The 12,500-nt window shown below is 32.6% G+C and overlaps 10 protein-coding genes and 1 non-coding gene across 11 annotated transcripts in view; 9 read left to right on the top strand and 2 right to left on the bottom strand. All coding sequences in view use genetic code 11, as the record gives it.

Annotated features, from left to right (window-relative positions):
• The window catches only part of ycf1 (hypothetical chloroplast RF1), a 5,682-nt gene extending 3,182 nt beyond the window's left edge, over positions 1 to 2,500 (top strand). The window contains exon 1 of the mRNA in view: positions 1 to 2,500. This exon is cut by the window's left edge and continues 3,182 nt beyond it. Coding sequence (YP_567136.1) covers positions 1 to 2,500 — 2,500 coding nt within the window.
• A 307-nt stretch (positions 2,501 to 2,807) lies between these two features.
• Positions 2,808 to 3,074, top strand: rps15 (ribosomal protein S15). The gene has a single exon. The coding sequence runs from the start codon at positions 2,808 to 2,810 to the stop codon at positions 3,072 to 3,074; it is 267 nt and encodes an 88-aa protein (YP_567135.1).
• A 103-nt stretch (positions 3,075 to 3,177) lies between these two features.
• Positions 3,178 to 4,359, top strand: ndhH (NADH dehydrogenase subunit 7). Its single transcript has one exon. It carries the CDS (start codon positions 3,178 to 3,180, stop codon positions 4,357 to 4,359), a length of 1,182 nt encoding a protein of 393 aa, YP_567134.1.
• A 1-nt stretch (position 4,360) lies between these two features.
• Positions 4,361 to 6,582, top strand: ndhA (NADH dehydrogenase subunit 1). The gene is made up of 2 exons: positions 4,361 to 4,912; positions 6,043 to 6,582. Exons 1-2 carry the CDS (start codon positions 4,361 to 4,363, stop codon positions 6,580 to 6,582), a joined length of 1,092 nt encoding a protein of 363 aa, YP_567133.1.
• Positions 6,583 to 6,658: 76 nt separating this feature from the next.
• ndhI (NADH dehydrogenase subunit I) lies at positions 6,659 to 7,162 on the top strand. Its single transcript has one exon. The coding sequence runs from the start codon at positions 6,659 to 6,661 to the stop codon at positions 7,160 to 7,162; it is 504 nt and encodes a 167-aa protein (YP_567132.1).
• Positions 7,163 to 7,537: 375 nt separating this feature from the next.
• ndhG (NADH dehydrogenase subunit 6) lies at positions 7,538 to 8,068 on the top strand. The gene has a single exon. The coding sequence runs from the start codon at positions 7,538 to 7,540 to the stop codon at positions 8,066 to 8,068; it is 531 nt and encodes a 176-aa protein (YP_567131.1).
• A 233-nt stretch (positions 8,069 to 8,301) lies between these two features.
• On the top strand, positions 8,302 to 8,607 carry ndhE (NADH dehydrogenase subunit 4L). Its single transcript has one exon. The coding sequence runs from the start codon at positions 8,302 to 8,304 to the stop codon at positions 8,605 to 8,607; it is 306 nt and encodes a 101-aa protein (YP_567130.1).
• A 246-nt stretch (positions 8,608 to 8,853) lies between these two features.
• Positions 8,854 to 9,099, top strand: psaC (photosystem I subunit VII). Its single transcript has one exon. It carries the CDS (start codon positions 8,854 to 8,856, stop codon positions 9,097 to 9,099), a length of 246 nt encoding a protein of 81 aa, YP_567129.1.
• A 136-nt stretch (positions 9,100 to 9,235) lies between these two features.
• On the top strand, positions 9,236 to 10,738 carry ndhD (NADH dehydrogenase subunit 4). Its single transcript has one exon. It carries the CDS (start codon positions 9,236 to 9,238, stop codon positions 10,736 to 10,738), a length of 1,503 nt encoding a protein of 500 aa, YP_567128.1.
• A 269-nt stretch (positions 10,739 to 11,007) lies between these two features.
• ccsA (cytochrome c biogenesis protein) lies at positions 11,008 to 11,976 on the bottom strand. The gene has a single exon. It carries the CDS (start codon positions 11,974 to 11,976, stop codon positions 11,008 to 11,010), a length of 969 nt encoding a protein of 322 aa, YP_567127.1.
• Positions 11,977 to 12,094: 118 nt separating this feature from the next.
• trnL-UAG lies at positions 12,095 to 12,174 on the bottom strand. The gene has a single exon. It is a non-coding gene; the product is annotated as a tRNA-Leu (tRNA).
• Between the last annotated feature and the right edge of the window lie 326 nt (positions 12,175 to 12,500).

Below are 12,500 nucleotides of genomic sequence, written 5' to 3'. Positions count from 1 at the left end.
GAAAGATCTGACTGATAGAACAAGCACAATTAGAAAAAAAATAGAAAAAATTATAAAAGACAAGAAAAAACTCTTTCTAACTCCAGAGATAAATATTAGCCCTAACAAAGCTAGTTATAATGCTAAAAGATTAGAATCACAAAAAAGCATTTGGCAAATATTAAAAAGAAGGAATTCTCGATTAATTCGCAAATTACATTATTTTATAAAATTTTTCATTGAAAGGATATACATAGATATTCTTCTATGTCTCATTAATATTCCCAGAACCAATGCACAATTTTTTATTGAATCAACAAAAAAAATTATTGATAAATACGTTTACAATAATGAAAGAAATCAAAAAAGAATTGGTAAACCAAATCAAAAGAAAATTCACTTTATTTCGATTATAAAAAGGTCAGTTTCTAGTATTAGTAATAAGAGTTCACAGATTTTTTGTGACTTATCCTCCTTGTCACAAGCATATGTATTTTACAAATTATCACAAACCCAAGTTATTAACTTGTATAAGTTAAGATCTGTCCTTCAATATAACGGAACATCTCTTTTTCTTAAGAACGAAAGAAAAGATTATTTTGGTTTTGGAGCACACGAAATATTTCATTACGAATTAAGACATAAGAAACTTCGTAATTCTGGAATGAATCAATGGAAGAACTGGTTAAGAGGTCATTATCAATATAAATATTTATCTCCGATTATATGGTCTAGATTAGTACCACAAAAGTGGCGAAATAGAGTAAATCAACATTGTGTGGCTCAAAATCAAAATAAAGATTTAAGCAAATGGGATTTATCTCAAAAAGATCAATTAATTCATTACAACAAACAAAATGATTATGAAGCAGACTCATTAACGAATCAAAAAGAAAATTTTAAAAAACACTATAGATATGACCTTTTATCATATAAATATATTAATTATGAAGATAAGAATGACTCATATATTTATGGATCACCATTACAAGTAAATAATAACCAAGATATTTCTTATAATTACAACACACATAAACGCAAATTTTTTGATATGCTGGAAGGTATCCCTATCAATAATTACCTAGGCGAAGATGATATTATGTATATAGAGTATATAAAGAAAAACCCGGATAGAAAATATTTTGATTGGAAAATTCTCCATTTTTGCTTTAGAAAGAAGGTCGATATTGAGGTCTGGATCAATACCAGTATCAACAGTAATAAAAATACCAAGACCGGGTCGAATAATTATCAAATAATTGATAAGAAAGGTCTTTTTTATCTCACACAAGATCAAGAAATCAAACCATCCAATCAAAAAGACCTTTTTGATTGGATGGGGATGAATGAAGAAATACTAAATCGTTCCATATCGAATCTGGAACCTTGGTTCTTCCCAGAATTTGTGCTACTTTATAATACATATAAAATGAAACCCTGGGTTATACCAATCAAATTACTTCTTTTAAATTTTAATGGAAATAAAAATTATAGTAAAAATAGAAATAGCAATAGAAAGCAAAAAGGGAATCTTTTTATATCATCCAATGAAAAAAAACTTTTAAAATTAGAGAATCGAAATCAAGAAGAAAAAGAATCCGCAGGACAAGTAGATCTTGGATCAGATGTACAAAACCAAGGAAATCTTGAATCAGTCCTCTCAAACCACGAAAAAGATATTGAAGAAGATTATGCAGGATCAGACTCAGACATGCAAAAACGTACAAAGAAAAAGCAATTCAAGAATCACACGGAAGCAGAACTCGATTTATTCCTAAAAAGATATTTGCTTTTTCAATTGAGATGGGATGATTCTTTAAATCAAAAAATGATCAATAATATCAAGGTATATTGTCTCCTGCTTAGACTGATAAATCCAAGAGAAATTTGTATATCTGCTATTCAAAGGGGAGAAATGAGTCTGGATCTAATACCGGTTCATAAAGATTTAACTCTTACAGAATTGATGAAAATGAAAAGAGGTATATTTATTATCGAACCAATTCGTCTGTCTGTAAAAAATGATGGACAATTTATTATGTATCAAACTATAGGTATTTCATTGGTTCATAAGAGTAAGTACCAAACTAATCAAAGATACCGAGAAGAAAGATATGTTGATAATAAGAATTGTGATAAATTCAGTGCAAGATGTCAAAAGATGATTGGAAATAAAGACAAAAATCATTATGATTTGCTTGTTCCTGAAAATATTTTATCGCCTAGACGTCGTAGAAAATTTAGAATTCTAATTTGTTTCAATTTGAGGAATAGGAGTGGTGTGGCTAGAAATCCAGTATTTTGCAATGGGAACAGCTGTAATAAATTTTTGGATGAAAACAAACATCTTGATAGAGATAAAAATCAATTAATTAAATTAAAAAAATTAAAGTTATTTCTCTGGCCCAATTATCGATTAGAAGATTTAGCTTGTATGAATCGCTATTGGTTTGATACCAATAATGGTAGTTGTTTTAGTATGATAAGGATACATATGTATCCACGATTGAAAATTCGTTGATGTCACATTTTTTATATATCCTTACTAGATCTAGTATATGAAAGTAAACAAATGCACACATGCGATGTCTTACATTACATTCTGATGCATGATACTAATACGTATCAATTAGATTTTTTATTGATATTGATTAATTTTATTTCATAAACGAGGTATCCATAACGAAATAAAGATTATTGCGTATACTAGATTAAAATGACCGGCATAATAATATTATTATTATAATTATAATATTATTATATTACTGATGGGTAAAATTCAAATTTTTAAAAAAGAAAAAAAGGGAGGGAAGAGAAGATTTCGTTTTATGGTAAAAAACTTATTCATCTCAGTTATTTCTCAAAAAGAAGCAAATAGGGGATCTGTTGAATTTCAAGTATTCAGTTTCACCAATAAGATCCGAAGACTTACTTCACATTTGGAATTGCACAGAAAAGACTATTTATCTCAGAGAGGTCTACGGAAAATTCTGGGAAAACGTCAACGGTTGCTGTCTTATTTGGCAAAGAAAAATAGAGTACGTTATAAAGAATTAATTGGTCAGTTGGGTATTCGGGAGACAAAAATTCGTTAATTTGAAGAGTCCTTTTGAATTATTTGATTTAGTAGATCTTGAATTTTGATGAACTTCTTTTCGTTTTCAGCAATTCATGGAAGAATGAATCAGGGGAAAACCTATGAATGTACCAGCTACAAGAGAAGACCTCATGATAGTCAATATGGGTCCTCATCACCCATCAATGCACGGTGTTCTTCGACTCATCGTTACTTTAGATGGTGAAGATGTTATTGACTGTGAACCAATACTAGGTTATTTGCACAGAGGGATGGAAAAAATTGCAGAAAACCGAACAATTATACAATATTTGCCTTATGTAACACGTTGGGATTATTTAGCTACTATGTTCACAGAAGCAATAACCGTAAATGCACCAGAGCAGTTGGGAAATATTCAAGTACCTAAAAGAGCCAGCTATATTAGAGTGATTATGTTGGAGTTGAGTCGTATAGCTTCTCATTTATTATGGCTTGGCCCTTTTATGGCAGATATTGGTGCACAGACTCCTTTCTTCTATATTTTCAGAGAAAGAGAGTTAGTCTATGATCTATTCGAAGCTGCCACCGGTATGAGAATGATGCATAATTATTTTCGTATAGGAGGAGTAGCTGCTGATCTACCGCATGGATGGATAGATAAATGTTTGGATTTCTGCGATTATTTTTTAACAGGGGTTGCTGAATATCAAAAACTTATTACGCGTAATCCTATTTTTTTAGAACGAGTTGAGGGAGTAGGCATTATTGGTGTAGAAGAAGCAATAAATTGGGGTTTGTCAGGACCAATGCTACGAGCTTCCGGAATACAATGGGATCTTCGTAAAGTTGATCATTATGAGTGTTATGACGAATTTGATTGGGAAGTCCAATGGCAAAAAGAAGGAGATTCATTATCTCGTTATTTAGTACGAATTGGTGAAATGGTGGCATCTATAAAAATTATTCAACAGGCTCTGGAAGGAATTCCGGGAGGGCCGTATGAGAATTTAGAAATCCGATGCTTTGATAGAGCGAGGGATCCCGAATTGAATGATTTTGAATATCGATTTATTAGTAAAAAGCCTTCTCCCACTTTTGAATTGTCGAAACAAGAACTTTATGTGAGAGTCGAAGCCCCAAAGGGAGAGTTGGGAATTTTTCTGATAGGGGATCAGAATGTTTTTCCTTGGAGATGGAAAATTCGACCGCCGGGTTTTATCAATTTGCAAATTCTTCCTCAGTTAGTTAAAAGAATGAAATTGGCTGACATTATGACGATACTAGGTAGCATAGATATAATTATGGGAGAAGTTGATCGTTGAAATGATAATTGATACACCAGAAGTACAAGATATCAATTCTTTTTCCCGATTGGAATACTTAAAAGAGGTTTATGGGATCATATGGATGCTTGTACCTATTTTTACTCCTGTATTGGGAATCACAATAGGTGTACTAGCAATTGTGTGGTTAGAAAGAGAAATATCCGCAGGGATACAACAACGTATTGGACCTGAATATGCCGGTCCTTTGGGAATTCTTCAAGCTCTAGCAGATGGCACAAAACTACTTTTCAAAGAGAATCTTCTTCCATCTAGAGGAGATACTCGTTTATTCAGTATCGGACCATCCATAGCAGTCATATCAATTCTACTAAGTTATTTAATAATTCCTTTTGGCTCTAACCTTGTTCTATCCGATCTCAATATCGGTGTTTTTTTATGGATCGCCATTTCAAGTATTGCTCCCATTGGACTTCTTATGTCAGGATATGGATCAAATAATAAATATTCCTTTTTAGGTGGTCTACGAGCTGCTGCTCAATCAATTAGTTATGAAATACCATTAACTCTATGCGTGTTATCAATATCTCTACGTGCGATTCGTTGAGACATAAACCTTTCTCTATTCCCTTTCTTTTCTTTCTTTTTTTATAGGAAAGAAGTTGAATGAATTGAATAAATATCGTCATTTTTTATTCATCATTCGGGTTGATAAACTAAATCAGATAGTTATATGAGTGAAATAAAACAGCTTATAAATTCGCAGTAAAAGGATTGAGTCTCATTTCCTATGTACAAGAGTTAAGCGGAAATAAACATAAGCAAGCAGTAGAGACTGTCTGTTTATCCCAAGATTGATTGATTAGGCATCAATCACGACTTGAAGCGGGTTCAAAAGACCAACTGTATGGAGTTTTGTTTTCACTATCTTTTCTATGTATTAACATATATGTAGTACCATAACGGGGGGATTGAGCAAAAATAAGTGGATGGCTAGGAACACCAAGGTACATAAAGGATTAGTAATGGAGATTATGTAAGTTATCCAAGGGACATTTTTGCATAAAAGGAATACTAATTGGGGCTTTAAATTAGTAGAAATGATCAGGCAGTACTCCCCATGATTCCGATCCAGAGTATGCTCCTATCCACTAATTAAAGAAATAGCTATCAGGAACGAAATAATCCTTTACTTTCTTTTAAAGCCCCCTTCACTTTTTTTAGAAAGAAGACTAGGAACGAAAAAAAAAAAGAAAGAATGTAATTACAATAGAAAAAATCTTTTCTTATTCTTTCTTTCTTATATCCATATTCATAGAGATAGAATTCTTGTCAGGATTCATGAACTAATATAATGTCTAATTCTTTTTCGTAATGGAAAAGGCGGGGTTGAAATATCTATTGATATTTCTGCAAGGAGTATTTTATTGAAGGATTAAGTTATTACTCAACAAAGAAAATATTAAAGGATGAGAGCAATTCAGAAGTACCTTTTTTATTTATTATTATTATAGATTATAGCAGACAGAATTCCATTGGCCTAATTCCGGGACCTTCCGGTAGATTTTGACTCTATCTATCCTACAAATATATCAAGATAAATAAATAATACCGACCCGGTCCCTAGATTAATTTGTGGCCCTCGAGGAGCCGTATGAAGTGAAAATCTCATGTACGGTTCTGTAATAGCGATGGGAGCAGTGATGTTATCACCGACTATGATTATCTAACAGTTCAAGTACAGTTGATATAGTTGAGGCGCAGTCAAAATATGGTTTTTGGGGGTGGAATTTGTGGCGTCAACCTATAGGGTTTATCGTTTTTCTAATTTCTTCCCTAGCCGAATGCGAAAGATTGCCTTTTGATTTACCAGAAGCAGAAGAAGAATTAGTAGCAGGTTATCAAACCGAATATTCGGGTATCAAATTTGGTTTATTTTACGTTGCTTCTTATCTAAATCTACTAGTTTCTTCATTATTTGTAACAGTTCTTTACTTGGGAGGTTGGGATCTCTCTATTCCGTACATATTTGTTCCTGAGTTTTTTGAAATAAATAAAGCGGGTGAAGTCTTTGGAACGACAATTGGTATCTTTATTACATTAGCCAAAACTTATTTGTTCTTGTTCATTCCTATCACAACAAGATGGACTTTACCTAGGCTGAGAATGGACCAACTATTAAATCTTGGATGGAAATTTCTTTTACCTATTTCTCTAGGTAATCTATTATTAACAACTTCTTCCCAACTCCTTTCACTGTAAAAGAATACGATATTCACAACTTGTCTCAAACAAGAGAAAGAAACAAACAATAAATTATTCATTAGATATTCACGATATGTTCCCTATGGTAACTGGGTTCATGAATTATGGTCAACAAACAGTACGAGCTGCAAGGTATATTGGTCAAAGTTTCATGATTACCTTGTCCCACGCAAATCGTTTACCTGTAACTATTCAATATCCTTATGAAAAATTGATCACATCGGAGCGTTTCCGCGGTCGAATCCACTTTGAATTTGATAAATGCATTGCTTGTGAAGTATGTGTTCGTGTATGTCCTATAGATCTACCTGTTGTTGATTGGAAATTGGAAACTGATATTCGAAAGAAACAATTGCTTAATTACAGTATTGATTTCGGAATCTGTATATTTTGTGGTAATTGCGTTGAGTATTGTCCAACAAATTGTTTATCAATGACTGAAGAATATGAACTTTCCACTTATGATCGTCACGAATTGAATTATAATCAAATTGCTTTGGGTCGTTTACCAATGTCAGTAATTGACGATTACACAATTCGAACAATTTTGAATTCACCTCAAATAACAAGTGAATAAACGCATTGATTCAAGAACAATTATCAATTATTAAGACTCAGTTTTGATCTAAAGTAATAATAAAGTAATGAGGTTTCTTTCTTTTTGCTTGGTCAATAACTACAAATCCCAACTATTTATTTGTTGGTGAGAATCATGGCTTAATTTGGATTGAAAATCTATTTATATATCCGGAATTATTTCGAAATATATAGGTTTTGAACTACTCTTTCGGATAAAGAATGAAATTGGTCCAATAACTGTATCTACATCAATCCACATCTATTAGTATTTAATTCAATTAGGCGGTTTCATAAAAAAATAGGGTAGGGTAACTTTTTCCTGGTCAGGTCAATAAGGTCATGAAACATTTCGATTTTTTATCTTTTATTTTTAATGGATTTACCTGGACCAATACATGATTTTCTTTTAGTCTTTCTGGGATCAGGTCTTATATTAGGAGGTCTAGGAGTGGTATTACTTACCAATCCGATCTATTCTGCCTTTTCATTGGGATTGGTTTTTGTTTGTATATCCTTATTCTATATTCCATCAAACTCCCATTTTGTAGCTGCTGCACAGCTCCTTATTTACGTGGGAGCTATAAATGTTTTAATCATATTTGCTGTGATGTTCATGAATGGTTCAGAATATTACAAAGATTTTAATCTTTGGACCGTTGGAGATGGGGTTACTTCGGTAGTTTGTACAAGTATTTTTGCTTCACTAATTACTACTATTCTAGATACGTCATGGTACGGGATTATTTGGACTACAAGATCAAACCAAATTATAGAGCAAGATTTGATAAGTAATAGTCAACAAATTGGAATTCATTTATCAACAGATTTTTTTCTTCCATTTGAACTAATTTCGATAATTCTTTTAGTTGCTTTGATAGGTGCAATTGCTGTGGCCCGTCAGTAATAAATCTTTAAGCAATCCAAATCAAAACTTTTTCTATCTTATCACATTCATTTCCCTTCAATTATATTTGAAGATTCTTCATGTATAAAATAGAAATGCTTTTAGTTCGATCTATTACTAATATATTTTTTTGTTCCGTACTTGTTATATTTGTTATATTCTAGTCAATCCAACCGGTTGAATTGTTGTTCATATTTAAATGAAATGAATCGAGATTGATAAGGAGTTGATCAATGATGCTCGAACATGTACTTGTTTTGAGTGCCTATTTATTTTCTATCGGTATCTATGGATTGATCACGAGTCGAAATATGGTTAGAGCTCTTATGTGTCTTGAACTTATACTGAATGCAGTTAATATAAATTTCGTAACATTTTCTGATTTTTTTGATAATCGACAATTAAAAGGAGACATTTTCTCAATTTTTGTTATAGCTATTGCAGCCGCTGAAGCTGCTATTGGACCAGCTATTGTTTCGTCAATTTATCGTAATAGAAAATCAACTCGTATTAATCAATCGAATTTGTTGAATAAGTAGTATTAATATAGAAATTAGAATATTCATCAATTCAAATTAGCATGTATAATACGTAACGTATGATTATGTTTGCGAAAACGTAAGAAATCAATCAAAGTATCTTGGCCCTCTCTCATGAGTCGATCCAGAAGTAAATTGATTAGAAAAATTCTGGTAAGTCATTGATTCATCTAGTGTTTAGATATATGATTCATTTAAAAATTGACTAGATCGAAAATTTATGACGTTTAAAAATTTATAGATCCAATGTCACATTCAGTAAAGATTTATGATACATGTATAGGGTGTACTCAATGTGTCCGTGCCTGCCCCACAGATGTATTAGAAATGATACCTTGGGACGGATGTAAAGCTAAGCAAATTGCTTCTGCTCCAAGGACAGAAGACTGCGTCGGTTGTAAGAGATGTGAATCTGCCTGTCCAACAGATTTCTTGAGTGTTCGGGTTTATTTATGGCATGAAACAACTCGCAGCATGGGTCTAGCTTATTGATACGTTCCAGAAAACTCTACTTGAATACATTTTTATTTTTATTTTACCGACAAAAACCCGTTCTCGAAAATAATATATATTTTTTTTTTTTTTTCGAGAACCGGTTTTTCTGGTTCAAGTATATCTTGTCTTTACTACGAATTATTTTCCTTGGTTAACACTAATTGTAGTTTTGCCGATATCCGCAGGTTCCTTAATTTTTTTTCTCCCTCATAGAGGAAATAAGGTAATTAGATGGTATACTATATTTATATGTATGTTAGAACTACTTCTAACAACCTATGTATTCTGTTATCATTTCCAATTAGATGATCCATTAATCCAACTGGTGGAGGATTATAAATGGATCAATTTTTTTGATTTTGACTGGAGATTAGGAATAGATGGACTGTCTATAGGACCCATTTTACTGACGGGATTTATCACCACTTTAGCTACTTTAGCGGCTTGGCCAGTTACTCGAGATTCCCGATTATTCCATTTCCTGATGTTAGCAATGTACAGCGGTCAAATAGGATCATTTTCTTCTCGGGACCTTTTACTTTTTTTCATCATGTGGGAGTTAGAATTAATTCCGGTTTATCTACTTCTATCTATGTGGGGGGGAAAGAAACGTCTGTACTCAGCTACAAAGTTTATTTTGTACACTGCAGGAGGTTCCATTTTTCTCTTACTGGGGGTTCTGGGTATCGGCTTATATGGTTCCAACGAACCAACATTAAATTTTGAAACATCGGCTAATCAATCGTATCCTGTGGCATTGGAAATAATATTCTATATTGGATTTTTTATTGCTTTTGCTGTCAAATCACCGATTATCCCACTACATACATGGTTACCAGACACCCATGGAGAAGCACATTATAGTACTTGTATGCTTCTAGCTGGAATCTTATTAAAAATGGGAGCGTATGGTTTGGTTCGGATCAATATGGAATTATTACCCCACGCTCATTCTATATTTTCTCCCTGGTTGGTAGTAGTAGGTACAATGCAAATAATCTATGCAGCTTCAACATCTTCTGGTCAACGTAATTTAAAAAAAAGAATAGCCTATTCCTCTGTATCTCATATGGGTTTCATAATTATAGGAATTGGTTCTATAACCGATACGGGACTCAACGGAGCCATTTTACAAATAATCTCTCATGGATTTCTTGGTGCTGCGCTTTTTTTCTTGGCAGGAACCAGTTATGATAGAATACGTCTTATTTATCTCGACGAGATGGGCGGAATAGCTATCCCAATGCCAAAAATATTCACAATGTTCAGTATCTTATCGATGGCTTCCCTTGCATTACCGGGCATGAGCGGTTTTGTTGCAGAATTGATAGTCTTTTTTGGAATAATTACCAGCCAAAAATTTCTTTTAATGCCAAAAATACTAATTACTTTTGTAATGGCAATTGGAATGATATTAACTCCTATTTATTCATTATCTATGTCACGCCAGATGTTCTATGGATACAAGCTATTTAATGCCCCAAACTCTTATTTTTTTGATTCTGGACCGCGAGAGTTATTTGTTTTGATCTCTATCTTTCTACCCGTAATAGGTATTGGTATTTACCCGGATTTCGTTCTCTCATTATCAGTTGACAAGGTTGAAGCTATTCTATCTAATTTTTTTTATAGATAGTTTTCATGAATAAAACAAAAAATAAAAAATTAACCCTATGGTTTTTAAAATTGTTCGCTGTACAATGAAAATGAAAAAAAGACTTCTTTTTTTTTCTCCTCTTGAGTTAAGTAAAAAAAAAAAAATGAATTGAATACGTTTGGCGTTTGTGAGAACCATTTGAATCAAGTAGTGCAGTGATTCAAATGGTTCTGGTTTTCCCCGGCTTACACAAAGTTTATATATATATACACTACCCTGTGTCTGTATTCATCAGTCCTTTCCTCAATTCAAAGGTTAGATGAAAATGTAAATGAACCATAACTATGTAGCCCTATTCCTAATAGATTGACCCCAAAATAGCATATCCAAATTATAAGAAAGCCCATAGAAGCCACAATTGCAGAATTTGCGACTTGCAAATTTTTATTTGTTCGAGTATGTAAATAAATCGCGAATATGGTCCAAGTAATAAATGCCCAAGTTTCTTTTGGGTCCCAATTCCAATATGATCCCCATGCCTCATTAGCCCACACTGCTCCCGAAAGAATACCTATGGTTAAAAAAAGAAACCCTAAACTAATAACACGATAACTCCAATGATCCAATTGTTGAATAAATTGGGCCCTGTAATAATTCCTAACAGAAAGAAAAGAAGTGTTTTGTAAAACATTGTTTCCTTTATTCATATATTGGATCTCATCAAAGGAAAATGACTTATTTAAAAAATGATTGTTTTTACAAAGAATCCTTATGTCTTGTCGAAATGTAATGACTAAAAGAGCTACTGATAATAATGATCCACATAAAAGAGCTGCATAACCCAATACCATCATACTTACATGCATCATTAACCACTGGGATTGGAGAGCGGGTACTAATATTTCGGATTGATGCATTTCAGTTAAAAGACCTGAAGTAGCAAATCCTTGGGTAAAAATAGCACTTGGCGCGGTTAGTGCGCTTAAATGATTTTTATGTTTTTTAAAATATGGAACTATATGAATAATGGAGAAACTCCATGAAAGGAAAATTAATGATTCATACAAATCACTTAATGGGAAATGTCCCAAATAAATCCAACGAGTGACTAATAATCCTGTTATACAGAAAAAAGTAGCTATCATGCCCTTTTCTGACGAATCAGAAAGTCCTACGATTTCATCGACTAATAAGGTTATCAAATGAATTGTAATTACAATTGAAACGACCGAAAAGGAGATATGAGTTAATATATGCTCTAAAGTCGAAAATATCATAAATAGAATTTGTTTCTTCGTCTTTACAAAATAAAAAAAAGAAGATCCCGGAATGGGAATCGGGAATTGAATTCATTATTCATTATAGGGATTATTGTATCTCTTTTAGAAGATGCCATGCCGCCACTCGGACTCGAACCGAGATGCTCTAGCACTGCTTCCTAAGAGCAGCGTGTCTACCAATTTCACCATAGCGGCTTGCTCGAAATCATAATAACCTATTATTATTCAATCGTCGAGATTGAACTAATCAATTCAATCCAATATTTTTTAGGAAACATTCAAATTGATGAATAAAAATTTGTTTAATTTAAATAGGGATTTGACCGTTCATTTTAGGTTGTCTCAGTTTTTTTTTAAACTTAACAATGGGTTTTCGCACAGTTTCTGTTTCCTGGAATATAACTGTTTTAACTAGATAGTTCTGCCCTCAATTCATGCATATAACTCAAAAGAAAAGTCCCTTTCTCATTTAAATTTTTTACTGATTCATTTCTCATTTATCTGATTTCATGAATCTAAAA

This window comes from Vitis vinifera, chloroplast, assembly GCF_030704535.1.
Source record: "Vitis vinifera chloroplast, complete genome".
Taxonomy (NCBI): Eukaryota; Viridiplantae; Streptophyta; class Magnoliopsida; order Vitales; family Vitaceae; genus Vitis; species Vitis vinifera.
Note: the sequence above shows the minus strand (reverse complement) of the source record. Positions and strands in the feature narration are given on the sequence as shown.